This window comes from Halichoerus grypus, chromosome 2 (assembly GCF_964656455.1).
Source record: "Halichoerus grypus chromosome 2, mHalGry1.hap1.1, whole genome shotgun sequence".
NCBI classification, from domain to species: domain Eukaryota; kingdom Metazoa; phylum Chordata; class Mammalia; order Carnivora; family Phocidae; genus Halichoerus; species Halichoerus grypus.
Window position 1 is genome coordinate 64,347,025 of NC_135713.1, and position 27,976 is coordinate 64,375,000.

Genomic DNA, 27,976 nt, shown 5'->3' on the forward strand with positions numbered 1-27,976 from the left:
AGAAGGGAAACTCATTTGCGTATTTCTTGAGACCATCAACTGCTTAATTTTAGACTAATGTTTGTAAACATTGGCTTTAAGGAAACAAAAAACAAAGGTAGATTTAAAACCATTTCCTTGTAGAGCATCAGTGCAGTCATTGATGCTATCTCTGGCTTTTCAACTGAGGTTAAAAGAGAATTAGAACAAGTGAGGTCAGTTTATACATTATGATACAGAGTGTTTCTTTCCAGGATAATTTGAATAGAATGCCCAAGGGGGGCATTATTTAGGAAACACTGATCTTGGAAGGACAAATAAGTAATCAAATAAACTTAAGAATGTTTTCTCTCCCTTAGTGAAACCTTAAAATGGAACAGCTCAAAAAGTTCCAGTGGAACAGCCTCAGAGCAGTTAGTGGCAGGGCATGAGGCGCCCACTACCCGCCCAATCACAGCAGGGTTAGAACTAACATTGCATGCAGTCCGCCCGCGTGATTGGCTGAACATCTGTAAGTGCTTAATGGCTAGACAAATAGCAGCCCAGAGGGAGGGGGTCAGATGGAGGAGACATCAATAATACAGATGTGGGACATTATTTTTTCTCTGCAAGGGAGAACTGATGACACACAGAACGGCTGCAAGCCCTAAGGAGACTGTTGAGGAGGGTGTAGAGAATGATCATGGGATGCCGGCATCTAAAAAGCTGCAGGGCGAACGAGGCGGAGGAGCTGCACTCAAGGAGAATGTTTGTCAGGTAGAGGATGTTGCCCACTTGGATTTTGATTGCTTGCATGTCTCTTAAGAGAAGCCCTCTCCATCTCTTGATAACCCAGTCATGGTTAGAATAAACATTTTCCTGGATGATTCCAGTAGAGTCACTTCCCTTTAAGGATTTAAGTCTTACCCCCCCCCCTTTTTTTTTTTTTAAAGATTCTGTTTATTTATTTGACAGAGAGAGACAGTGAGAGAGGGAACACAGCAGGGGGAGTGGGAGAGGGAGAAGCAGTCCTCCCGCCGAGCAGAGAGCCCGATGTGGGGCTCGATCCCAGGACCCTGGGATCATGACCTGAGCTAAAGGCAGACGCTTAACGACTGAGCCACCCAGGCGCCCCTAAGTCTTACCCCTTTTTACAAAAAGAGAAAGGAAAAGAAATATTTAGTGTTGGTCAATCACTTGCCCTTGTTACCCATGAATAGATGCCATGAAGCCGGTCTGAGATGGGAGAAGGTGAATCTGGTGATTGCTTAAAGATCATTTTCCTGTACGTTTCATGGTGTGAGAATCTCTGGGTTTCTAAGGAATGCTGCAAGGGAAATTTTCACTTTAAGATTTCTTTACCTTTAAAGTAGTGACTTTAGAGAATCTACCACCTGCCTTTTTATATTTGTTTAATAAGTATTTATACAGTGTTTACTGTGTGTCAAGAGTTTCCATCACTTTATAAATATTCCAGGGGCGCCTGGGTTAGACAGCCGACTCTTGATTTTGGCCCAGGTCATGATCTCAGAATTGTGAGATCGAGGCCAACATCAGGCTTAAGATTGTCTCTCCCTCCCCACCTCCAGAAAAATAAATAAATTTAAAAAATAAATAAAAATAAAACTTTTATAAATATTAAGTCATTTAGTCATAACAGTCTTGTAAAGTAGACTACCATGTCCTCATTTTTATAGGTGAGGAACTGAGGCATAGAGATGTTACATAACTTGCTTATAGTCACACAGCGAAGCCAGGATTCAAACTCAAGCAGTCTGAGTTTAGAGCTAATCACTATGTTGTGTTGCCTCTCTGTAAAGAGCCTTTATCAGACTTGGGAGTAGAGTCAATTAAATGGATGCTTTGGTTATGTTCTCTTTTTTATGGGCTTGATTTACCTTTGTAAATTCTTAAAAGCTGGCCTATAAAAAGTTGAAGATTATTAGTTTTTTTTTCTTTTTTCTTATTGAAATGGCTAAAAAATAAAAGTTAACCCAAGCCCAGAATATGTTATGATAAACAATAGAATTTCAACTCAGTTTCTTTGTTTTTTCATTTTTACTATTATGTAAAGAAGGTTGATCATATTCAGATCAGCACCCACACACACTGTTAGTTAGTCCTTAAAGACTATATGGCCACAAAGATTATCAACAAAAAATGGTTAAAGGGATAGTTGCCTTGTGGTCCTGGATTGTTTGGATCACTCTTTGTTTATCTGTTGTCCTTGTTTAATTTATTAATATCATGTCCTTTCACTCACATGGTTACCATTTTGAAAGATGAAATTACATGGTCATCCCTGTTAAAGGGTTAGTCTGTAACATTTGCTTAACTTGAAAACATTCTTTGATATATACTGTAATTGAAGTTTTCCTGTTTAAATAGTGATGGCGAATTTGTTTATTGTACATAAGAGCTGGTATCATTGACACTGTGAATATACAAAAGAAAGTAGGTAATATTTATAGCATTTGTCAGTTTTTATCTGTGAATAGGGGATAATGGAAGAGCCAAAGTGTAAGACTAATTTACACTATAGGTTAAGACTTTGGGGTCTGTCTGCTCTTTATCCCTGGCTGCCTCTGGCATTTTTTCCCAAAGCTCTCCTACTCATTTGTTTATTTAAGGTTTGATGTTAAGTGGCCAAGACCTGTTGTTTCTTTGGGTTCTTGAAGATATTAGACTTATCTAGTCGCCTTCCCTCTTTCTTGTCTTCCACAATAAGACTCTTTTTCATTTTTAGTATTTTCCTGCTGATCACTATGGGTTCGGAAACGTCAGGATGTTAGAGGGATGAAAGTAACAAATGTTGGGAATTTGCAGAATTTTCATAAATCTTATGTTTTGAAAGCAACAGAGCCAGATCTTTATTTCCTAACGCCCTATCATAAATGACACCCTGTCTTAGATGAGATCATCTCAAAGGTGATCTCTCTGAGATGGTTGTAGATCTAACTCAAACATTGTTCAAACCTTGATGAGAGCCCTTTTGTGAGACTGTTAACAACCCAAGTCTAGCTAACCAGTATCTTTTGCTTGAACTATTACAGTAGGCTTCTTGATTGTCTCTTTGCTACTCTTCTCACCTTTCTCATTCTTGAACTCATTTTCCATGTAGTAATCAGAGGAATCTGTTTTTAAATATCTGACTTTAGCCTTCCCTTGTTAAAGCCCTCTAATGGCACACCTCTGTAATTAGAATAAAATTTGAAACTGTAGCATAATGTGTAAGGCCACACAATCAGGCTGTTGCCTTTTTCTTACCTCATCTTCTACCACTTCTAACTTTTGTTCATTTTAGTCCACTGACTTTCCTTGTGATTCTCAGACATGACATAGTTTTTCCTATCTGTGGACTTTCTGTATTTGTCTTCCTGGTCTTTCTGTCAGATCATGTGACTGACTTGGAGTTCAGAATTCCATCTGAGAGGCCATTCCCAATCACCCAATCCAAAGTAGCTGTTTGAATTCTCTACTTAATGCTTATCATTATCTGATATCTTTCCTGTTTGTTTACTTGTATTTTCAATCCTTAGAATATATGAATCATGAGAGCCAGGGACTTTGTGGAACCTGGCATAGAGGAGTTAATCATTAAATATTGGCTGAATAAATGGTGAGCTTTCTTCTTTCTGGAAAGCTGCTGCTTAATCTTTGCCTTCATGAAGGCCGCCTGCTTGGGACTTTAAAAATCTTTTCTCTATAGACATACCTGTTTTCTTTCTCTTAACAGAACTGTGAGAAACTGGGTGAGCTGCTGTTATGTGAGGCTCAGTGCTGTGGGGCTTTCCACCTGGAGTGCCTTGGATTAACTGAGATGCCAAGAGGAAAATTTATCTGCAATGAATGTCGCACAGGTGAAGTAGATATAGATGGGGTTTTCTTCCAAAGATGTTTAAGTTTTTCGGGAAAAATTCCCAACATTTATTGCAGACACTTTTTGTGGCAATACTGGGCTAGTTGCTACAGACGCAGATAGGTGCTGTGTGATCTTTGCCTGTAGAAAAGAATATCAAGTGAATAATGAATGGATAGTATAATATAGTGCAGAAGGATTGTAGTAGAGATAGATTTGTAGTGATAAGTGAATAAAGATGAGCCAGTTCCACAGAGGAAGATAACTGAATTTGTCTTTAAAAGAGGCATGGAAATTGGTGTGGGGAGGTGAAGAACAAGAAGGTCCAGTAATGAAAGTATAGAATATTGGGGAAATAGGAGGGATAGGTTAGTGTGTTTAGAGTTTAAGATACTTTAGGGAAGAGGCATTGGTAGTGACAAGGAGGGTTTCTGGATTACTGGTGATGTTTTATATTTCTTGAGTTGAGTGGTGATTACATAAGCGTGTTTTCTTTGATTATTTGTGAACTGTACACTTAGGATGCTGTACTTTTCTGTGTGTATATCATACGTGAACAAAACTGTTTACCAAAAAAGGAAAGACATATTTTGAGAGTTACATAGATTGGCTCAGAAACTAAGAATGGTCAGATGTAACCACCTGTAAAGTACCTCACAAGCTATGCTAAGGAGATTGTTCTTTCTTCAGCATTATATGTGAATGTTACAGCATTTAAGTAGTAAGAAAAAATGGGGGCTAAAAGCTGTTACACCCCTAAGTCATTAAAACCGCAAGTGTGAATGAACCTGCCCAAGGAGAAAGCATCTGGAGAGGGAGAAAAGGACCAACAAAAGTACTCAGGGGGTGCCCACATTAAAAAAAACACTGGAGGATGAGGAGGAGCTAGTCAAAGAATGTCTGTGAAGCCAGGGAGAGTGGGGTGTCATCAGCAGGGGCATTTGTGGCAAAGAGACCAAGGAGGTTCTGGGGTGATAAGAAGCTGTTATATTTAGCAGTGAGAAAAGGCTTGACTTTTTGCCAGAGGATGCCACACTAAACCTGGTTGAAGGGCAAATGGATAGCAGTATACACTACGTCTTACGAAAGCTTGATATCCATGGAAAAAGAGGGCAGTAGCTGAAGGGAGGATATTATAGGGTCAAGAGGAAGAACATCTTGAGTGTTTGTAGGATGAATGTTAAGAACCACATAGGGAAATAAATTCCTGCAACAGGAGAGGGAATAATTAGTGGAGTATAGCTACAAAGTGACAGGAGAGAATAATCTTGAAGAGAGGAAAAGATAAAACAGGAATGTACCTTGGAGTTGGGAGGCAGAATAAAGAAGCCAGTGTTTTTTCTTAGTTCGATGAGAATGATGGGGGAAAGGTGATTTCTAACTTGAAGGTAGAGTGTAGGTTTAGAGTAGCACCTGTGGGAACAAGAGACAGAATTAACTTGTGTCTGTAAATCAGTGGCTGTGTCATATTGAGTTATCTCCTCTTTCTGCCACTACTTTTAGCAATGTGGGAATAAAAGCTGGAAGACAAAAATTGTTGGGTTATTTTGCCTCCTGCACAGTGGGCTTTTGATCATTATGGGAAATAGTACCATCCAGCCCTATAAATGAAATTAGGAAAAAAAATTTTAGGTATGTGCATATCTCTTATCCTAACCTTAGAAAGATCTTGCCTTTTGTACAGATAATCCAGTTTTGCTAGTCTTATCTTTATTATAATGTGATATTCTCTGAACAAGTTAAGGCAAAGGTATTTTTTAAAGAATTAACCTTACTGAAGTATAATTTACCTACTATAAAACGCACTAGTTTTAATGTATGTTTTGATAGGTTTTGATAAAATTTATAAACACCTATGTAACCACAAACATAATGAAGATTCAGAACATTTCCGTCACTCCTGAAAGTTCCCTTGTACTTAGTCCCAGTTGATCCTTATGCCCCTCATTTCCCCCTCCCCCAATCCTATTTCAGGCAAACAATGATCTGCTTTCTGTAACTACACATTAGATTTATCTTTTTTAAGAGTTTCATATAAGTGGAACAAAATGTATGTAGTTTTTTGTGTCTAGCTCAGCGTAATGTTTTTGACACTCATCTGTGTTAATGTGTGTATCAGTAGTTCATTCTCTTTCTTAAAATAGCTTTATTGAGGTATAGTTGATGTGCAGTACTGCACAAAGTATAGTTTCATAAGTTCTGACATATATATGTGTGTGTACATACACCTGTGAAACCATCCATCAGCATAGTTAATTTGAGATTCAACAACATTGTTGTAGGTATTGAGAGTTCATTCCTTTTTATTGCTGGGTAGTATTCCATTGTATGGATGTATCACAGTTGGTGATATATATTCATTCATCTCTTGATGTACATTTGGGTTGTTCTTAGGTTGGGGTATTATTAACAGAGCTGCTGTGAACATTCATGTCTTTGTATGGATACATTTTCTTTTTACTTCTGTAAATACCTAAGGGCGGAATGGCATGGTAGGTATATGTTTAACTTTTTAAGAAACTTCCAAAGTGTTTGTACACATTTTACATTCTCATCAGTAATGTATGAGAGTTTCAGTTCTTCCACATCTTCATCAGCACTTGGTATTGTCAGTCTTTTTAATTTTAGTCATTTGGACAGATGTGTAGTGGTATCTCATTGTGGTTTTAATGTGCATTTTCCTAATGACAAATGATGTGCGTCTTTTTAATGTGCTTTTTTGCCATGTTCCTTGATGAAGTATCTGTTCAAATCTTTTTTTTTTTTTTTAATTAGGTTGTTTATTTTCTTACTGTTGAGTTTTAAGCGTTCATTATATATATTCTGGATACAAGTTATTTATCAGATACATACTTGTAAAATTATTCTGCCAAACTGTGGGTTGGTTTTTCATTTTCTTAATTGAGTCTTTTGAAGAGCAGTTTTTTAGTTGTAATGATGTTGTTTATCAGTTTGTTCTCTTTAGAGATTTTGCTTTGGTGTCATATTGAAGAAATCTTGTATAACCCAATGTCACAAAGCTTTTCTTTGTTTTCTAACGAAAATTTTATAGTTTTTGGTTTCAGCTTTATGTCTAAGGTCTATTTTGAATTGATTTTTATATATGATGTGAGGTAGAGTTATTATTTTTGAGGGTAGGAAATTTTACCCTAGTTTTAGTCAAGATGAATAGAGTAAGAATAAAGGAGTCATATCTTTTTTCTTGTGGCTCACCCTGTTTTCCTAATGTGGAGTGACCACACCATAATTTAGGTTATTCCAGTTTAATATTGGCATCAGGCAGTAAATAGTTTGCTTATTTCCAAATGCATAATTAAAATTTTTTCTTAAAATCATTATTAGCTGGGTAATCTTACTGTTCATAGGTGTGGTGGGTTATTTTAATGAATTCCTGTTTCCAGAAGTGTCGGGGGCAAGATTCATGTTCAGGTCTGTCTCTCAAGCCTGGGCTCTTTCCCTTACTTTGTATTGCTTCTCAGAGAGAGGTAGTTTCTTTTCTTTTCTTTTCTTTTTTTTAATTTCCCTTTTCTTAAACTTTGTATTACAGAAATCTTCAGACGTTTACAAAAGTAGAACAGTATAAAACAACCCCATGTATTCATCATTTAGCTTCAGTAGTTACCAGTTTTCTGCCTCTGTTTACCCATATATTTCTTTTTATTTTTTATTTGTTTCAGGAGTACAGGTCTGTGATTCATCAGTCTTATATAATACCCAGTGCTTTACCCGTATATTTCAAAAGGTCTAGCACAACTTAAAAAAATATATCTAATATGTAGAAAAATTATACAGTAACTTCTGTGTGTCACCTACTGCCCAGTCCCATTTTCACATTTTCCCATATGTCTCAAAGATGTCTTCTTACAGTATTTTAATCAAGATCCAAATAAGACTGCCTTTATTGTATTTTTTGATATGTCTCTTAAATTTCTTTTAATCTACAACAGTACACCCTCATCCTATTTTTTAATGTCGTTTATTTGTTAAGACAACGGTCTTAACATTTGTCCTGCTAAAATTTCCGCGTTGCATATTTGGTTGATTGCATCTTTCAGGTGTCCTTAACTTGTTCCTCTATCTTCCATATTTCCTGGAAACGTGTAGTTAGATCTAGAGGCTGGATTAATTTCAGGTCAGTTTTCTTTTGGCAGGAATGCTTTGTAGGTAATGTGTACTTTCTATTGCATCACATCAGCAAGCATATATTATCAAGAGTTTCTCACTTAATAATGATCTTACGATTGTTCAGTAGGTTCATGTTATCAGCCTGATCAGTCTGTTACAAAGTTCTTTACTGTGATATTGTGATTTATAATAAAACATACATATTTTGGTCTTTAGCTTGTGGCACAGAGCTCCCAAAACCTTGGCCTCTCCTAAGTGGTGAGAGTGATAAAGATGTCCTTTGTGTGTGTTTTATTATGTTAATAAAAGACACACCTGAGGATGGGGGCTTGATTGCCAGTAGAACCAACCTTATAATTATAGGGCTAGAACTCTCACTCCTATCCCCCTAATCTCTAGCGAGGGGAGGGGGCTGGAGGTTAGGTCAATCCCCAGTGGCCAATGGTTTAATCAGCCTATGCAATGAAGTCTCCATCAAAACCCAAAAGGATGGGTTTCGGAAGCTTCTGTATTGGTGGGTATGTGGAGATTCAGAATAAAGTGGTGCTCTTGCAGAAGGCATGGAAGCTCTACACCCTTTCCTCCTACCTTGCCCTATGCATCTCTTCCATGTAGCTATTCATGAGTATTATCTTTTCATGATAAACTGGTGATTCAGTAAATAAAATGTTTCTCTGAGTTCTATGAGCCATTATAGCAAATTAAACCCAAGGAAGTGGAGGTTGTAGGAACCTCTGATTTATAGCCAGTCAGAAGTATAGGTGACAACCTGGACTTGAGACTGGCATCTGAAGTTGGGGGCAAGGGCCGGCTTGTAGAATTGAGTCCTTAACCTGTGGGATATGATGTTACCTCCATGTATATAGTTTCAGAATTGAGTTGAATTGTAAGACACCCAGCTGGTGTTGGAGAATTGCTTGGTGGTACGGAGGGCCCCCCCGCCATATTGGAACTTGGTACAGAATTGTGTACTTAACAAACTTTTCATCTAATGGTTTAGCATTGGATGATTTCTTGAATTGGTGTTAATTTATTACCTTCCTTTTGTTTACCAGGAATCCATACCTGTTTTGTTTGTAAGCAGAGTGGAGAAGATGTTAAAAGGTGCCTTTTGCCCTTGTGTGGAAAGTTTTACCATGAAGAATGTGTCCAGAAGTATCCACCCACTGTCATGCAGAACAAGGGCTTCCGGTGCTCCCTCCACATCTGTATAACCTGCCATGCTGCTAATCCAGCCAGTGTTTCTGCATCTAAAGGTACGGGTTTCTCACATGGACTGGTCTAATTGTAGAACCTTGGTGTCATTGGTAGTGTGTATTTCCAGAGGCGATGTGGCATGTCTCTTCATGGCCTCTAGCTTTTGTCAGGGTACCAGCATTTTATGTGAGAGAGAAGAAAATAATGGACTAGTCCAACAGTTGCCACATTGTATTCTATGGAGCCCTATTGTTATGTGGTGGCTTCAAATATTTGGATTTCACGTGATACTTAGTTTGAGAAAGTGTTTTGCTGTAGGTCTTCCTCTCCCTACTCCATTAGACCAAAATGCATTCTTTTCCTGTGAACCCTTTATCTCTGTGGTTGTCAGATGTGATATTATTCAGGTATGAATTTAGGACAGAATTGAGGTTTTTGTTTTGTGTTGATTTGTTTTTTAAATTGGAAACTTTTATCCTGACACCTCTTTCCTGCTTTATAGTTAGGTTGAGAGCTGAGGTTTCCAAAAGTATGCCCAGAGAGTCCCTACTTCTCCCATAAGGGATCGAGCAGGAAACATTTACCAGTGTTTTGCCTTTTCTTCTAATTAGACTGGCAGTACCTTTTGTAATATGATTTCCTGAGCCTATAGATCTCATCAGTCTTAAGTACAGTAATTTCACTTGCTTGATCAAAATTATAGGTTAACCATCAGCTTACCTTCCCCTTTTCAGTTGCTATTGTAGATTGCATTTAGGTGGTTTGGTAATGGTTTTTAGTAGGTGATGTATATTAGAGGACATATTTTATCTGGAAGGGGTGGAAAGTTTCATTCACCTAAAAATTCAGGCTTTAAGAATCACTCAGTACCAGGCAATGAAAGCAAGCGTTAGTCTTTCTCCTAGCTGCCTTTTTATTCTGATTGTGCACATCCCACCTATTTAGTTTGAGGCTGATGCCAGGTTTCCTAGAAGTCAGGGCAGTGGATTGAATAGGGCTTTCCTTGGTGAGGCAGGCTCACTTAACAGTTGTGGGATCTGACTCCTTTATGGCAGCTTATCACATAGCTCCCATCTGAGCTTTTCATAGGGAATTGTGTGTTTTGTGATCCCTTGTCCTAGTAGTGCTTCCTTCTGTTAGTGACATTTTCTCAGTGCTGACAAAGAAATTTCAAAACTCATGTTGCTTTTATGTTTTCTTTGTTTTTCTTTTACTACTGGTTTTCCTGCTTCTTGTAATTTTAGGTCGTCTGATGCGCTGTGTCCGCTGCCCTGTGGCATACCATGCCAATGACTTTTGCCTGGCTGCCGGGTCCAAGATTCTTGCATCTAATAGTATCATCTGCCCTAATCACTTTACACCTAGGCGGGGCTGCCGAAATCATGAGCACGTTAATGTTAGCTGGTGTTTTGTATGCTCAGAAGGTAAGACATGACTGCTTAATACATGAATAGTCTAAAAAGAGATTAATACAATATTCTAATTGCAACAAAAATTATTTTCTTCACATTGTTACTAGAGAAATATTAGGAAGTAATGTCTTGAATTAATGATAACATAGCAAACGTTTAAACTTGTTTTTTTTCCCCCAGTAGGGAGAGGTTTTATTTTATTATTTTGAATAATGACCTTATTTTTATTAAAATGATGAACAAATGAAGGGCACCTGGGCGGCACAGTCGGTTGAGCATCTGACTATTGGTTTTGGCTCAGGTCATGATCTTAGGGTAGTGGGATCGAGCCCTGCCTTGGGCTCAGCGCTTATCACAGAGTCTGCTTGAGCTTCTCTCTCCCTCTGCCCATTCCCCTCTCCCCTACTTCTCGCGTGCATGCATGTGTACACACACACACTCTTAAATAAATAAATAGATGTTTAAAAAAATAAATGATAAACAAATGAAACAATAAAGAAAAAGACATGGGAAAGGAAATAAAATCACCCTTGGAAAATGGGAGAGTATGATCTCCAGTTAGAAGATGAGTAAGTTTGGGGGACTTAATGTACAGCATGGTAACTGTAATTAACAATACTGTATTGTATATTTGCAAGCTGCTAAAGAGAGTAGATCTTAAAAATTCTCACTGCCCCACCAAAAAGAAAAAAAATTGTAACTATGTGAGGTGTTGGATGTGTCACCTAAACTTATTTCAGCAATCATTTCACAGTATATACATATATCTAGTATCTCTGTTGTACACTTTAACCTTACACAATGTTATAGATCAGTTATATCTCAATAAAGCTGGGGGGGAAGGGAAGATAAACTGGAGGGAGGAAATCAATCAATCTAAATCGGAGGGAGGGTGGGAGGAAATAAACAAACAAACAAATAAATAATCTAAATTGTCCCAAGTCCCACCGTCAGAAAAAACCATTGCTTAATTTTAAGTGATACTACTTAAGACATTTGTGCACATACCCAGATAGCAGGGGTAGCTACCTAGATAGAAACAGTTCTAGAAGATGGTATTATATCGTACAATTGTGTATCTTTTTTGTTAAATCATTTATTCATGAATTTAAAGGGACGAAACAAAGGGAAAGTGAAGGAATTTATGAATGTCTGTAAAATGTTTCCTCACTGTTAGGGATATTAATTCCTAGAAGTTCTTCTAAAGTGGAGGAAAAATAAATTTTGTTTTGTATCTTTTTTTCCTTCAGCTTAAAACATCTCCTTTAGAATAGTCAGTGTTGTGCTTCTTATATACTTTTTCTTTCCATTTTTCACAGCCTCATTTTTGCTAGTTACTGTAGGTGGATGATATAGTAATCATCACTAGTCTATTTACTGTGGTGCTTTTATAGTTCTCATTTCCTTATTTTAATTTTTCCTGTGGTGGGCTTAACTTCCAGGAAGCACCCACAGGTGCTATAATCCTCTGCTTGAGGCTATTATCATTTGCCTCTATACCATAAGCCTGTGTTGGTTTGCTATAAAACTTTTAAGCTACATGTTCTTTTTCTAAGACTGTTGTGGACGTTGCTTCACTATTTTTTGATGTTAAGGGTGGCACCAGTTCTCTTACCTAGTTTCTTCATTACTTTTCAAATTGACGAAATTTTGTTGATTAGTAATTTGGGGGGGAACAATTTGTCTCACTTTTCTGTTTTTGAATACTTACTGGTAATGCAATTTCACGAAAACTTGGCTGGTTATGAACATTTTGAGGGACTGATATTTGTTTATTTATTTGAGAGAGAGCATGTGTGCGAGTGGAGGAGAGGGAGAAGCTTAAGCAAGCTCCACACCCAGCTTGAGCCCAAGGTGGAGCTCAGTCTCATGACCCTGAGAGCATGATCTGAGCTGAAATTAAGAGTCAGATGCTTAACCAACTGAGCCACCCAGGTGCCCTCAGAGGGACTCATTTGAAAAGTCAAAATGTGTAATTGAATGAGCATCCCTTTTGAGAAATTTGGATATACTAAATAGTGCTAAAGCCAAAAAAGAAGTTTTTTTGACTGCTTTATGTGATTGAAAATGGTCAGTTTGGAGTGTGTGTTCTTAGAAGATTTATGTAACATGACAATTTAAGGAAAAGTTATACTTACTGACTAGAGTTTTACACCAGGACATGGTTTGTATCCTCAAACTATGCTGCTAATATAGAATAAATAAAAAGAATGTTAAGTGCAGTTCTGTGGATAGAAAGGGAACCTTTGGTGTTAGAGATGTTTTAATTCACAAAGTGGACATTTTTCTTTGTTCTTACAATACCTGCTTCTTATAACACAGTCTTGTGGTAAGTACTGCTGCCTCTTTATCGTACCACCCTTCTTTTGTTTAGAAGAAAGTTAGAGATAAGAGTTTTGGTATTCAATAGCATTTAAATATAACTTTCTATAATTCTAGTCTTAGACTAAAAACAGGTTTCTGGGAGGCTGAAGTGTAAGCTCCAAAAGTTTTCTACGTTTCTTGGAGATGGGACGATGAAACAGTTTCAGCATTAGACCTTTCTTTTTATTTTTTTAAGGAGAGAGATAGAGAATTTTATGGAGGCTCCATGCCCAGCATGGACCCTGACAAGGGGCTTGATCTCATAACCCTGAGATTATGACCTGAGCCGAAATCCAGTCAGATGCTTAACTGACTGAGCCACCCAGGCGCCCCAGCATTAGACCATTTCTAATTCCAGAGTGGGATGAAATGAATGAGATGGTTTAGAGTGAGGGTGCCCATAGCATTCCTGACATGGAGCATCCTAACTGAAAAGCTATTGAATCCAATAATGGATACTCATAATGATAACTGAGCCACGTAGAAAACTTAGTAGCTGCAGCAGCAGCCCTCAAAAGTGTGATCCATGATCCTTGGGAAGGGGTAAGGACCCAGAGGCCCTTTTAGGGGCTTCCATGAAATCATAACTCTTTTCATAATAATAGTAAGATAACACATGCCTTTTATAGTTTGTTGACATTTGCACTGATGGTTCAAAAACCAGTGGTGGGTAAAACTGCTGGCACCTAATACAGATCAAGGCAGTGGCTCTAAAACATACAAGTAGAATCAGTCATTGTATTCTGTATTACCACACGCTCTCAGTAAAAAAAAAAAAAAAAAAAAAAGAAGTTTCACATAAGAATGTTCTTGAATAACATTTATTAATTTTATTAAATCTCAACCCTCAGGTGAACATTGTTTTAATATTCTGTTAAAATAGAAGTACACTAAAGTGATTCTGTTGCATACTCAAGGTTATCTTAAGTTAAAGCACTCATGTAGTTGAGTGACACCTGGGTGGTGCAGTTGGTTGAGTGTCCGATTCTTGGTTTCAGCTCAGGTCATAATTTAGGGTTCATGAGATTGAGCCCTTGTGTTGAGCTCCCCACTTGGTGGGGAGTCCGCTTGGGATTCTCTCTCCCTGTCCCCTCCCCCTGCTGTGTCACGCTTTTTCTCTCCCCCCTCGCCAAGTAAATAAATCTTTTAAAAAATAAAATATTTGCAAAAATGTAAAACTTGTTAGCTCACTAACAATTTTTTATTTTAGAAAATAGTTATTTTTTTTACAAAAATGTTATTTATATTAACATAATAGATTTATTGTTATTTTTAAGTGAATTAATAAATATTTTATTAGATTTATTATTAATTTTTATGACCTGAGCCGAAATCCAGTCAGATGCTTAACTGGATGCTCTAAATATTTATTAGATTTATTATTTTATTAGATTTAATAGATTTATTATTTTTAAGTGAATTAATAAATATTTTAAAAATTTCTTAGTTTTGGTTCCAGTTTAGTAAGTTTAATATTTTTAGCCTACATAAACAAAACTTCTTTGGGAATCTCCATCATTTTTCAAGAGTATAAAGTTACCCTGAGTCCAGAAAGCTTGAGAATTGCTGGTCCCATTATCTAAGATTATCCTGCTATTAGACAACAGAGACAGAATAGAGCCTTAGGACATTTTTGCCCGTGTAGGGAGAAAGCTGAAGGTGATCATTCAGAGTATTAGGATAATAATATGGTAAACTGCTAACTTGAAAGGAACAAGTTCCTGGAATTCAGCAATGTGCTTAAAATTTATTTTCTCTTACCTCTTCCACAGAATGTCACTTTTTTCTCTTTTGCTTTCTTTTGATGGTTCATGTAGTTTTCCCTCTTCTGTCTTAATGTCCTTTCTCCTATACATCTCCCTTACTGCCACCAGATAAACTCTCCTGCCTACCTCCCATCCATCTACCCAGATTAATCCTATTGATTTCTTTTCTCATATTCTCTCTCAGCTCATATCGTATTATGTCCTTCCCTGCAAAACTGTTTGCCACTATATCCCCTCAGCTCTGTCCTCAGCCTTTCTTCAGTGAGTATTCTTATATGCAGATTTCTTTTCATGCTATATAACCTCCTTTTAAGGCCTAGTGCAAAGGCCTTGTTGTACCTGAAATATTTCTAGTGTGTTATGAAAGCCAGCTTACTAAAAGGAAGATTTTTCTACAAAGTCCATGTAGTTGGCAAACTATACGGTTAATCAGATTGTGACTTAGCAGATAACTAAGCATAAATAGGAAATGTTCTAGAAGGTATATTATTGGGGCAGGTAAATTATGTGACTCTACATCACTCTTAAGTCCCATGCTAAGATTGTTCAACTCATCCTACAAAATGCACAAGAATAGCTAAATATGAGTTTCAGAGCAGAGAGTACAGGCTATATGTATTGAGTAAACAAGTTCTTCAAACTTGTTGTAGCAACAGACTTTTTTGCAAATGAAATATCACTGAATCAAGCTTCAGTATACAACAGAGATAAAAGGAGAGCTTCTCTAATTGAAAAGGAGTTGGGTCTTAAGCACACAGTCCTGGCCCCAAGAAAATAAACACCCCAGAGCTTAACACCTCAGAGCTTATTTTAAGAGCCTGCTGCAGATGATTGAGAAAAGGAAAAAGACAGCATGGATAGGATGGTGTCACAAAATCTAAGTTTTTTATAGGATATTATGAGGCAAAAGGGGCACAGTAAAACTCAGATGATGTGGACATATACTTTGCTAAGGCTTTATCCCCCACTAACTTCAGGATGAGATTTGGACTTACATGCCTGAGTTTAGCATGTTTGAAACATGCTCATTTCTGGCATAAGATAATAGGGTATTTTTGATGGCTGCATAATATTCCATTGTATATATACACACCACATCTTCTTTATCCATTCATCCGTTGATGGACATCTTGGCTCTTTCCATAGTTCGGCTATTGTGGACATTGCTGCTATAAACATTGGGGTGCACGTACCCCTTCGGATCCCTACATTTGTATCTTTGGGGTAAATACCCAGTAGTGCAATTGCTGGGTTGTAGGGTAGCTCTATTTTCAACTTTTTGAGGAACCTTCATACTGTTTTCCAGAAATCTTGCCATTTGCAACGACATGGATGCAACTAGAGGGTATTATGCTAAGTGAAATAAGTCAATCAGAGAAAGACATGTATCATATGATCTCACTGATATGAGGAATTCTTAATCTCAGGAAACAAACTGAGGGTTGCTGGAGTTGTGGGGGGTGGGAGGGATGGGGTAGCTGGGTGATAGACATTGGGGAGGGTATGTGCTATGGTGAGCGCTGTGAATTGTGTAAGATTGATGAATCACAGACCTGTACCTCTGAAACAAATAATACATTATATGTTTTAAAAAAAAAAAAGACGATAGTAGGAAGGGAAAAATGAACGGGGGGGAAATCGGAGGGAGAGATGAGCCATGAGAGACTATGGACTCTGAGAAACAAACTGAGGGTTCTAGAGGGGAGGAGGGTGGGGGGATGGGTTAGCCTGGTGATGGGTATTAAAGAGGGCACGTTTTGAATGGAGCACTGGGTGTTATACGCAAACAATGAATCATGGAACACTACATCAAAAACTAATGATGACGGTGATTAACATAACATAATAAAATAAAATTTAAAAAAATAATAGGGTATTTATTATATTCCTTAAATATGAATCCTCTTTATCTGAAATTTTTTATAGTCTGAAACTATGAGGATTTCAGCCTCAGATACATAAATTGAATTACTCTGAAAATCTTTAGGAAGTGAAAATTCATTGTCATTGCAATATATGTAATTATCCTGGTGTCTGAAAACCTCAGTGGAGAAGGGGAGAACATTTATTTAACTAAGTTTAGGCAACAAACCACATTAGTACCTATGATTTTTGTCACCAGTGAAAATCACAGATATTTCAGTTGTAGATATCTTAAAATATTTTGCAATCATTGTTACTGCTAGATCTTATTTTTGTATTACAAAGAAACATAACTTTCTAACATATTGTATTACATTTTGTAACATTTTGTATTGTAACATTTTGTATTACAAAGAAACATAACATAAAATGTAACAGTGTTCTTTTAATTTATATGTTAGGTTAATGTTTATAAATGTTATTCTGAAAAGAGCCCATAGGTGTCAGAGTGCCAAACATAAAAAAGAATAGAGTTAGTAATTTAAAAAGGGGAAAGGAACTGACCATATGGGGACTACTTATGTGTCAAACATTACTGTGCCATTTATTCACTTGTTTAGTCTTCAAATAGATGTGATTATTTACTGTTCATTGTGGAAAATTTAGCGTATTGTCTTTTAGTGAAGAGAAAGAAATGTGTATATGCACATACTTGACTTTGAGAGGTTGACTTCTGACCTCACTGCCCTAACCTAATTTTGCCAATAGGACCTCATGTTTATTTGCTGTGAATGTAACAAACCCTCAAGGTTGTGGTTCACAGGAATATTGGAGAGGGAATAAGTGCTCTTGTAGAAAAGTCTTTCTGAATAACTAATTAAATTACTAAGCCATTTGCTGGGAGATAGATAATTGGTTAGGAGCAAAAGCTGTTTCAGCTGGGTTACTATATGCAGTCTTGTGATTCTGAGTGCCAGATTTTTTGATTCCCACAGGAGGCAGCCTTCTGTGCTGTGATTCTTGCCCTGCTGCTTTTCATCGTGAATGCCTGAACATTGATATCCCTGAAGGAAACTGGTATTGCAATGATTGTAAGGCAGGCAAAAAGCCACATTACAGGGAAATTGTCTGGGTAAAAGTTGGACGATACAGGTGAGTGAGCATGAAGGAAATTGGCACTGACTTCTTTTAACATCCCATCCTCTGTTTCTTGGGATTTCAGATACAGTGCTTAACTCTTTTTCTTTTCTTTCTTTCTTTCCTTCCTTCCTTCCTTTTTAATAGTTTTTCTGATTAAGCAAGGTCCACCCTTCTCCCCATTAATTTTCCATTATAAAAGAAAAAAACTAATTTTTATGTTTTGTGGTTATAGGAATAATACATATTCCCTGTAGAAAATTCATTAATGAAAATAAAATCCATAACAAACAAGGAAGATACATTGCTAACAGTTTGGTATATTTTCTTGGAGACACACCAATGCATGTACCCTCAATGCATGTACCTTATATTTTATACTCAGTTTTGTGTCTTTTCTTTTTTAAAATTACTTTTATTGAACATGGAACATACAAAAGAATATCATAACATGCATGATTTAAAAGAATCAGAAAGGAATATCTGTGTATGTACCTCCCATTTAAAGAAAATAGCACATTGCTAGTACTTTTGAGGCTCCGTCCATGACCCTTTCTGAATCCACTCTCTTCCCACCCCTAGAGGTAAGCACTATACTGCATTTTGTGTTTTTTATTCCTTTGCCTTGCTGTAATGGTTTACCACATGTATAATGTTTTGTTCTGCATGTTTTAGACCTTTTCATAAAGAAATTGTTGCTATATTTTCCTGCAACTTGCTTTTTTCATTTACTGTTACACTCCTGAGATTTAATAGTAGTTAGTGCAGTGCTCTAGTTCATACTTTGCTGTTCTACATTTCTTCTTGATATAGTCTTAACAAAACAGTGCAGTTCGTTTATCCATTCTCCTCTTTGGACTATGAGCATTTTATCAATGTTCCTTAGTGTACATGCACAGTTTTTCTAGGAGTAGGGGTTTCCAGCTGAAATAGCTAAAGCCAATTGTCTTCCTAAAGTGGATGTAAAGCATTAATTTACATGCTTTTTATTTTCGGAGGCATTTCTTGGTGTCCTTGTTCTATGCCCCTCACAATTATTGAAACTTTTCCTTTTTAAAGGCCAAATTATATTTCATTGTATCATATACTATAGGTACTTTATCATTCCCTAAATGTTGGGCATTTTGATTGTTTCCAGGTTTTCATTCTTATAGATAATACTTCAGTGAACATTATAGTCGAAGCTTTGTTTATATCTTCTATGAGATGATTATTATTTACTGTTAAATTATTATTTCCTTTATATATTCTTTAGAGTAAAATAACTGAGTCTAAAAAGTATATATGTGAGCACATCTGTGAGAATGGCCATTTTCAGGTTTTCAGCACATTCTACTTATTTTTTCTCTAGTTAGATTGTAAAAATGGACTAGGTTGGACTTTCATGTAGATAGACAGACATTGCTATTCCTTATTCCTGTCCTAAAAGGTAGGTCATTTTCCTAGTGTCTTGCAGTATTCTAAAGGTTTCCTTCCTTGTTTTCACCTTTCCCAGGTGGTGGCCAGCTGAGATCTGCCATCCTCGAGCTGTACCTTCCAATATCGATAAGATGAGACATGATGTGGGCGAGTTCCCTGTACTCTTCTTTGGGTCTAATGACTATCTGTGGACACATCAGGCCCGAGTCTTTCCCTATATGGAGGGGGATGTGAGCAGCAAGGATAAGATGGGCAAAGGCGTGGATGGGACATATAAAAAAGGTAACTTTATATTTTTGTTTCTCAGGCCAACACAGACCTCTGTTGCCCAAGAATCTATTCTGTTATGTGTTAGAATTCACTTATGTTCTGTTAGCAGCTGTGTTCTGCTCTCTGGGGCAGCTACAGGATTTTACAGGGAAGTTGATCCACATAATTCATTATTTTTGAGCCTAGCCTTTATGTAACAGGAATTTCCTTGAGGGAGGTTTTTGTCTTACCAGTTCTGTTTTCTCAGCATCTTATCAAGTACTGGAGCTTTGGAACTATTTTATAGCCTAAACCCTGTGGTTTGCTAGACAAGAGTCAGAATCTCTAATAGAGTTGTGTTTGTTCCAAGGAAGTTACAGAGAAGTTATAGAGCAAAATAAAATAGTGAAAGTCAAAGCATAAATGTTCTGAATCAAAAGAGATTTTTTTAAGCTGGCCTAGCAGTGAAGGAGTGGGGACATTTGGGTTAGAAGGAGTTGAGTCAACTATGAGCCTCAGTTTTCTCTTACTATATAATGAGTAAAGGTTGTACTGAGAATTCAGTGAGGTAATAAAAACAACCGGCAGAGCACATAGTTGGTATCCGATCAATGATAATTATCTTCTTCCTTTAGCTGTCCTTTGAAAGGCAGTATAGGTATCTCTTATTATTCGAAGATATTTGGACATTGAAGTATATAGATTTTGTATGGTGAGGTGGAGATTCTAAGCAGGTAAAACTTTCTCATAAGGTGAAGATTCAAAGAAAATTCTAAGCAGGTGAAACCTCCTGGATGGGGAATGAGAATCATGTCCATAGGGAACAAGTTTCACAAAGGTTCCATTTGCCTCATGTCATTTCAGTGGGTCCTCACTTACCTTTGGCCATGTGGTTTCTGTGTGGATATGGGTTATTAGTATTAACAATATAGGAGCTTGGCTCTTGAGTCTTGTAGTCTTGGATGGTCAGGGACCACTTGACCAACATCTTTGCCTGTGTAGAGCTGGCCACCACAGAGGCTGGGGGAGAAGGTGGAGTTGTAGGGACTACCACAAGTCTGATCCTGCTGCAGCTCTGGGATTCTACTCTTCCTATGCCTCAACCCTGGGCTGGCGGGGTGCCTCTGCCTTCAAGGAATACATGTTTTTATGGGGGAATTGGACACAGATACAAGCAGTCAAAATGTTATTCATTGCGTGTTGTGGCAGAACTGTGCATAGTATGCTATGGGAACAGACTAAGAGGAAGCATAACTGCTGGGGATCAAAATTTGGAAGTCATGGATTGGTTTTTTCCAAGTGATTTTGAGGAGTGAACCTTAATAAAATCGTTATCATTTGTTGTTTGCCAGGCCCTGTTCAGTTTGTTTTCTGCTTTAAGTGCTGGTGGTAATAGTATTAGTTAGGCGTCATTATCCTTATCTTACAGATGAGGAAAGTGAGGCACATAAAAGTTAAATTACTTGCCCTAGGTGCCAGTGCCAGTGCCAGTAAGTAGAGGAAGGTTTCAAACTCTAGCATTCAGGCTTCAGAATCCACACTCTTCACCCCTACACTGACGGTGAAGAAGTTAAAAATGAAAATGTTAACAAGAAGACAGCGCATGTGAAAACATATGTTAAATCTAACATGTTGAGTGAATGACCTCTAGTTATGTGGTATAGTTTAATATGGGGTCGGGGGGAACACAGTGCTGTTAGCCAGAAAAGGTGGTAGGTAAGTTACATGGTCAGAGCAGAATTTTTAGGAATCTTTGAGTTTTGGGACTGTAGAAGGTGAGAGGCTGTGGCCAGGGATGTCTGTGATGTGGCTGTTTTGGTAGTTCCGGGCAGAGATGACAAGATTGTGAAGTGAAGTGTCCCTGGGGTGGTGAGGATGATGGGTACTTGAATAGACATTAAGTAAACAGACTGGTCAGGACATGCTGAATCATAGAATGAAGAAAGGAGTGATTATTTAAAAACACACACACACACACACACACACACACACACACGCTGAATAATAGAATGAAGAAAGGAGTGATTATTTAAAAACACACACACACACACACACACGCTGAATAATAGAATGAAGAAAGGAGTGATTATCTACACACACACACACACACACACACACACACACACACACACACGACTCCAGACAACAAAAGCTCTGTTAGATGTTTAACAGGGAAATGGAGAAAAGGGGATGGACCCTTTTCTTTTCTTTTCTTTAAAGAATTGACAGAATATGGGGAAAGCTACAGAGGAAAGAGGGGGAAGAATTGGAGTTCTTCTCAGAGTTTTTAATCTAGGTTACAAAGAATTTTTAAAAAAGAATGAATGAAAAATTTGTTTTAAGTGGAAAAGAATGAGAATCTTAAGATTTTGTTGGACTTGTAAGATATTACAGTCTTTTAAGCACATGAAAGTACAGGACTTGAATAAAATCAGCTATGAAGATCTGTGTATCATTACAGCTAATAGTTGATATTTACAGAATGAATCTTAGGAGAGGACTAGGACAGGTGCTCTTTAGAGAATTAGGCAAGAAGGAGAGGAAAACTTCAACTTTGAATTTCTTCCAGAGGAATGCAGCATGTTATTTGGCACCTAGGAGACAGAGTGTTTCTGGAGGCAGGAGGTTTGGAACTGAGGAAAGAATTAGGCTTAATTAAGCACAGTGACTTTGCTGAACAGATACAGTCTTGTTGTCGTTAGGAGATGTTATTTGTGGGCTTTTTCAAATCATTTAGCTGGATTTGTTTTGGTTTTGTTTTAAATTTTCCTCTGAAGGTGGTAGTCTAGATTGTGCCATGTAGTGGTAGATTATGTTTTGTCTTAATGCTATATCTGAATACCTTGGGGACTATAAATTAACTTGAAAATAGCAGTAATATGTACTTCTTAGTTTTCTATATAGTGCTGGCTGATTTTTTTTTTTAAGATTTTGTTTATTTATTTGAGAGAGAGAGACGAGTTGGGGTGAGGGGGGAGAGGGAGAAGCAGGCTCCCCGCTGAGCAGGGAGCCCGATGTGGGGCTTGATCCCAAGACCCCGAGATCATGACCTAAGCTGGAGGCAGACACTTAAATGACTGAGCCACCCAGGCGCCCCAGTTGCTGGCTGATTGTTGTCTAAAACATGGATTTTCTCCAACTTTAAAGGGGAAAAAAATGGCAAAATAAACAACTCCACCCAAGATTAAGTGACTTGTGCTGTGTGTTTTCTTAGCTCTTCAGGAAGCTGCAGCAAGGTTTGAGGAGTTAAAGGCCCAAAAAGAGCTAAGACAGCTGCAGGAAGACCGAAAGAATGACAAGAAGCCACCGCCTTACAAACATATAAAGGTGAGAAAAAAACGCAGGAGACTGTCTCCAGGAGACACCCTCTTATAGAGTACTGTCTTCCTGCTGTGTTCATGAAGAGGTTTGGAAGCACAAGCAGAGTTGCTTTTAGGTAGAGGTGTGAACTTGAAGGAAGATAAGAAAAAGTTCCAGAGCACCATTCCTAGCACATTGTCTATAGCTTCTGTAAAGTCAATTGTGTGTTGATAACTTTTTCTGTTGCCTTGGAAAGTCTTCTTATAGAAGTGGACTGGATTAGAGTCTGTGCACAGGCAACATCTTGCAGTTTGAAGGGGACTCAAGAAGCATGATAAAAAATGATAAATAGCCCTTAGATAGTATGAATAATACACATGGTAAGTCTTCTTGGTAATGGCTGATACTAAAGATATTTTAGGTAACCAGTATGATTAGGTTTCCCAAGGTCAGGAGAATTCATGTTATATGTACCTAACCCCTAATGTGCCTAGTAAAAGAGTCCTCACCATTTATCATCTGGGTACAATGGACCCTTTTTATTTTTTAATGTTTTAAATCATTTTTATGAATAATTTATAGAAGTAAAAACACAGGAATAATGAAGAACAAATTTTTTAGACATTTTAATAAGTATTTCCTAAAACCTCTCTTTAAAAACCTAATTTTTATTAAGTTAGTTGTAATGTTTAAACATCAGAAAACATGAAATAATACTCTTAGCTCTATTAACAGAATGAGACTGCCCAGGTTCTTGTTGTAAAATATTTGTGGTGACGTCATGCCTGAATAAGAATACCATATTTCTTTTTTTGTCAATAGAAATTCATTGTTAGTGTACCCATTGTATTTGAGTTTCTGAAGTCTTAGAGTGTGAGGCTTCTTGTAGAGATCAATTTCATCACTATCTTTAGAGTCTAATGTGGTCAAGTATATCCCAAGTATTCCATGGGACATACTTAAAAATCTGAAATTCAAATTTAATCAGGTGTCCTGGATTTTTAAAGCAACCCTACTAAAAGCAGACTACAAAGATGTTATCTCTAATCTTTCATACTTTCTGGAAAGATGATTTAATACTTTAGGCAATGCAGTAGAGAAACTGAAGTGTCACTATTTCACTGTTGCATGCATAAGGTTTTGTGATTCCATCATTTTTCTGTTTTCTTGTTAGTTTAGTCTCTTTTGGTAAAGGTGGGAATGACTGATGAGTAACTATGAATAACGATGAAACAGTAAAATGTTATGAGATACAGGAAATTAAGAACACTAAAATTCCATAATATAGCTTAGATTTTTTAAAGGGTTTTAATGGATGTACATAGTAGTTGCAGGATAGAATGAGGGTATTTTTTTTCTTTTTTAAGTGAATTTTCTTTTTGATCTTTAGAAGGCCTCTAAGAAAATAAAATTCATAAAATATCAACCCTTACAAATAAAACTGCTGAAGAAAATACACTCAAAACCTGAAATTGGGTCTAAATGGACGCTGGTGGTGGTGTACTGAGAGTTAAATGGAGTTATTGTGCGTGGATATATAAGATAGTGCGTGGAGTTCTAAGTGTAGTTAGGCCTCAAAAGGGGGAAAAGAATCTGGTTCGTGGCCACAGTCTTAGGTGTCAGACAACAACAAGGGAGGCATTTCAGAGTTGCACATCAAGCATAATGAGCTCTTGAGAGAGCAGCTTCCTGGGAGTGATCTAAATCACAGAATTTAGAAGCCAACTTCTTTCCTCCATACCCTCTCCCCACCTTTTTAAAAACAAATACATTTCCAGGAAAAATTTTAGAACAAGGGTTGGCAAACTATAGTCCATGGGCCAAATCTGGCCTACTATGGTTGGGAAAAAAATTAAAATGAGAAGAGTAATTCTAGGGACATGAAGATTACATGAAATTCAAATATCAGTGCCTATAAATACGTTTTGACACTCATCCATGCTTATGTAGAAATTGTCTTTTGCTTCTTTTATGCTACAATGACAGAATTGAGCTACATCTGTAGCCTGTAGAGCCCAAAGTATTTACTGTCTGGTCTTTTACAGGAAAGGTTTGTCAATCCCTGATCTAGAGTGAGCATTTAACTGTACTTATGTATCTGTATTGTTCTTAATCATGTGGGGGTTTTTTTTGTTAGTTTGTTTTTGCTTATATGTTATGTTAGGCAAGAAACTTATTTGGGATTAATAACAAGTTAGATCAGATGTTAAGAAAGAATGGTTGAAACATATCTTTATCGAGAGAAAAGGAGTAGGATGAAACTTTTACGGGAGGGAGGTCAGGTAAAGATACCTTGAAACAGACAGATATGTTCTAATGCCCTATGTGTAGGACCTGCAGTCTGAGGTGAGTGAGTCAGTCCTTACCTTCTGTCCCCTTAGAGTTTGCTTTCCTCAGGGTTGTGACTTCCATTTACATGTGGTAGTAGTATTCCTCCATTAACGAAAAGTTTACAGGTTTGTTTTGTTTTTTAAGATTTTATTTATTTATTATAGGGAGAGAGAGAGCACACAAGCAGGGGAAGCAACAGAAGCAGTCTCCCCGCTGAGCTGGGAGCCCGACAGGAGGCTTGATCCCAGGACTCTGGGTTCATGACCTGAACCAAATACAGACCCTTAACCATCTGAGCCACCCAGGCACCCCAAGAAGTGTACAGCCTTTGCCAGTATTTTGAAGTATCTGGGAAGAGATCTGGCAGAGTTACATCCTTGTAAGGTGTTATCAAGAACCGGTTTGAGGACAGTTTATTTCTGTAAACAGATTGGAGATTTTATAATATTGTTAAAGAAGAGGCAAAAACTAAAATGTTAGAAATGGATCCTTTTAGGAATTTATTTTATATATTTATTTATTTTAAAAGATTGTATTTATTTATTTGACAGAGAGAGACACAGTGAGAGAGGGAACACAAGCAGGGGGAGTGGGAGAAGGAGAAGCAGGCTTCCCGCGGAGCAGGGAGCCGGATGCGGGGCTCAATCCCAGGACCCTGGGATTATGACCTGTGCCGAAGGCAGACGCTTAACAACTGAGCCACCCAGGCGCCCCACTTTTGGGAATTTAGAGGATGGAAATAACTGTTTTGTTAATCATAGTGATTTCATTTTATTTTATATATATATTTTTTTTTATAGTAAGCTCCACGCTGGGAGCCCAATGCAGGGCTCGAATTCACAACCCTGAGATCAAGAGCCGGATGCTTAACTGACTAAGCCACCCAGGTGTCCCAATCATAGTGATTTTAGATTGAATGGATGTGATAATCTAGAATATTTGATGTGACAAATAATTAAAAGAACATTAAAAGAGGGGCGCCTGGGTGGCTCAGTTGTTAAGTGTCTGCCTTCGGCTCAGGTCATGATCCTAGGGTCCTGGGATCGAGCCCCGCATCGGGCTCCCTGCTCCGCGGGAAGCCTGCTTCTCCCTCTCCCACTCCCCCTGCTTGTGTTCCCTCTCTCGCTGTCTCTCTCTCTGTCAAATAAATAAATCTTTAAAAAATAAAAAAATAAAAGAACATTAAAAGAATAATTAATCATAGTATCTACCATGTTTAAGAGGCTGATAGACTCTGTACTATACTTTTTACATATATTTCTTAATCTCACAATAATCTTGCAAGTGAAGTGATTTATCAAAATCATAAAGTTCCTGAAAAGCCAATTTTTATGTATGGGATGGGTTTTTGAAGACTCACAGTTTGGCTATTCTAAGTGAAATAATACCAGGTAGGGGAGACTCATTCTTATAGTGCACAAATCCATCTGTGTTATAGAATGTCTATTTTTTTCTCAGCATTGTTGCTAGCATTTGGAAAATGCTCACGGCTTCAGTGTTACAGCAGCTGTTTGATCTCTGTTGTATTCACTATAGTTTTTAGTACTAGCACCACTACTAAATAAATACATGAGTGACATTGCTGTAGTCTATTAAAAAGATTTCAAACTATGATAATAAATATTAAAATTATTTCTTCACATACAGGAGGAATCCCAGTTACCCAAAGACATTTTCATGCCAACCATTTACCACTTAAGAATTTTCTTTTAGGGGCGCCTGGGTGGCTCAGTCGTTAAGCGTCTGTCTTCGGCTCAGGTCATGGTCCCAGGGTCCTGGGATCAAGCCCCACATCGGGCTCCCTGCTCGGCGGGAAGCCTGCTTCTCCCTCTCCCACTCCCCCTGCTTGTGTTCCCTCTCCCGCTGTGTCTCTATCAAATAAATAAAAAATCTTAATAAAACAAAAATGTAGCAGCTAACGTGGCGCCACCATGTGGTAATAGCAAAAACCCAGTTTACACTTAAGTTAGCCTATCAGCTTTGAAATTATAATTTTCATAAAATGATTTTTTAAAAATTTTTGTGGGATCCATAATGTGTATATTAAGTGAGGCTTTATGTCAGATTGCCTTAATCTTTTTTCCTCCAGTTTTTTTATTGTAAAATATAGATAATGTAAAATTTATTAATTTAATCATTTTTATACAGTTCAGTGATATTAAATGCATTCATAATGTTTGCAACCATTACCAGCATCCATCTCTAGAACTCTTTTCATCTGGTAAAACTGAAACTCTGTACCCATTAAAAATTAACTCCCCATTCTCCCCTCCTCATTGCTTGGCAACTACCATTCTACTTTTTCCTCTCTGATTTTCACTACTCTAAGTACCTTATATACATACAATATTTGTTTTTTTGTCACTGGCTTATTTCACATAACATAATGTCTTCCAGGTTCATCCATATTGTAACATGTGTTAGGATTTCTTTCTTTTTAAGCTGAATAATATTCCGTTATTTGTACCACATTTAGCTATTGTGAATAATGCCCTAAGTTCAAAATCATGGAAAATGTGGCATGCAACTTCAAAGAAAAGAAGTCTACCTTCTATAGGTCCTGAGTTGTCTTGTGTTGACTTGCCTGATGTTCTATAGTATGTGTTTCTTCTGCAGGTGAACCGTCCTATTGGCAGGGTACAGATCTTCACTGCAGATTTGTCCGAAATTCCCCGTTGCAACTGTAAAGCTACTGATGATAACCCCTGTGGGATCGACTCTGAGTGCATCAATCGCATGCTGCTCTATGAGTGCCACCCCACAGTATGTCCTGCCGGAGGACGCTGCCAAAACCAGTGCTTCACTAAGCGCCAGTATCCAGAGGTTGAAATTTTCCGAACATTACAGAGGGGCTGGGGTCTCAGGACAAAAACAGATATTAAAAAGGTGAAGACAATTTTTCATAATTTCCAGATTTTTTTTTTCTTCTTTGCAATTGCTTAATATGAGTAATTATTCTTGATGAATATGAGAAAATGATCATTAGAGGAAAGATA

General features: G+C 37.5%; 1 protein-coding gene across 6 annotated transcripts in view; it reads left to right on the forward strand.

Moving 5' to 3' along the window:
• NSD1 (nuclear receptor binding SET domain protein 1) overlaps positions 1-27,976 on the forward strand; it is a 147,759-nt gene that overhangs the window by 108,397 nt on the left and 11,386 nt on the right. For all 6 annotated transcript variants that reach the window (XM_036084858.2, XM_036084863.2, XM_036084856.2 and 3 more), the window contains 8 exons: positions 592-735; positions 3,695-3,818; positions 8,998-9,198; positions 10,384-10,563; positions 17,540-17,696; positions 19,177-19,382; positions 22,564-22,676; positions 27,597-27,866. In XM_036084858.2, coding sequence (XP_035940751.1) covers positions 592-735; positions 3,695-3,818; positions 8,998-9,198; positions 10,384-10,563; positions 17,540-17,696; positions 19,177-19,382; positions 22,564-22,676; positions 27,597-27,866 — 1,395 coding nt within the window. The remainder of the gene's footprint in view (positions 1-591; positions 736-3,694; positions 3,819-8,997; positions 9,199-10,383; positions 10,564-17,539; positions 17,697-19,176; positions 19,383-22,563; positions 22,677-27,596; positions 27,867-27,976) is intronic.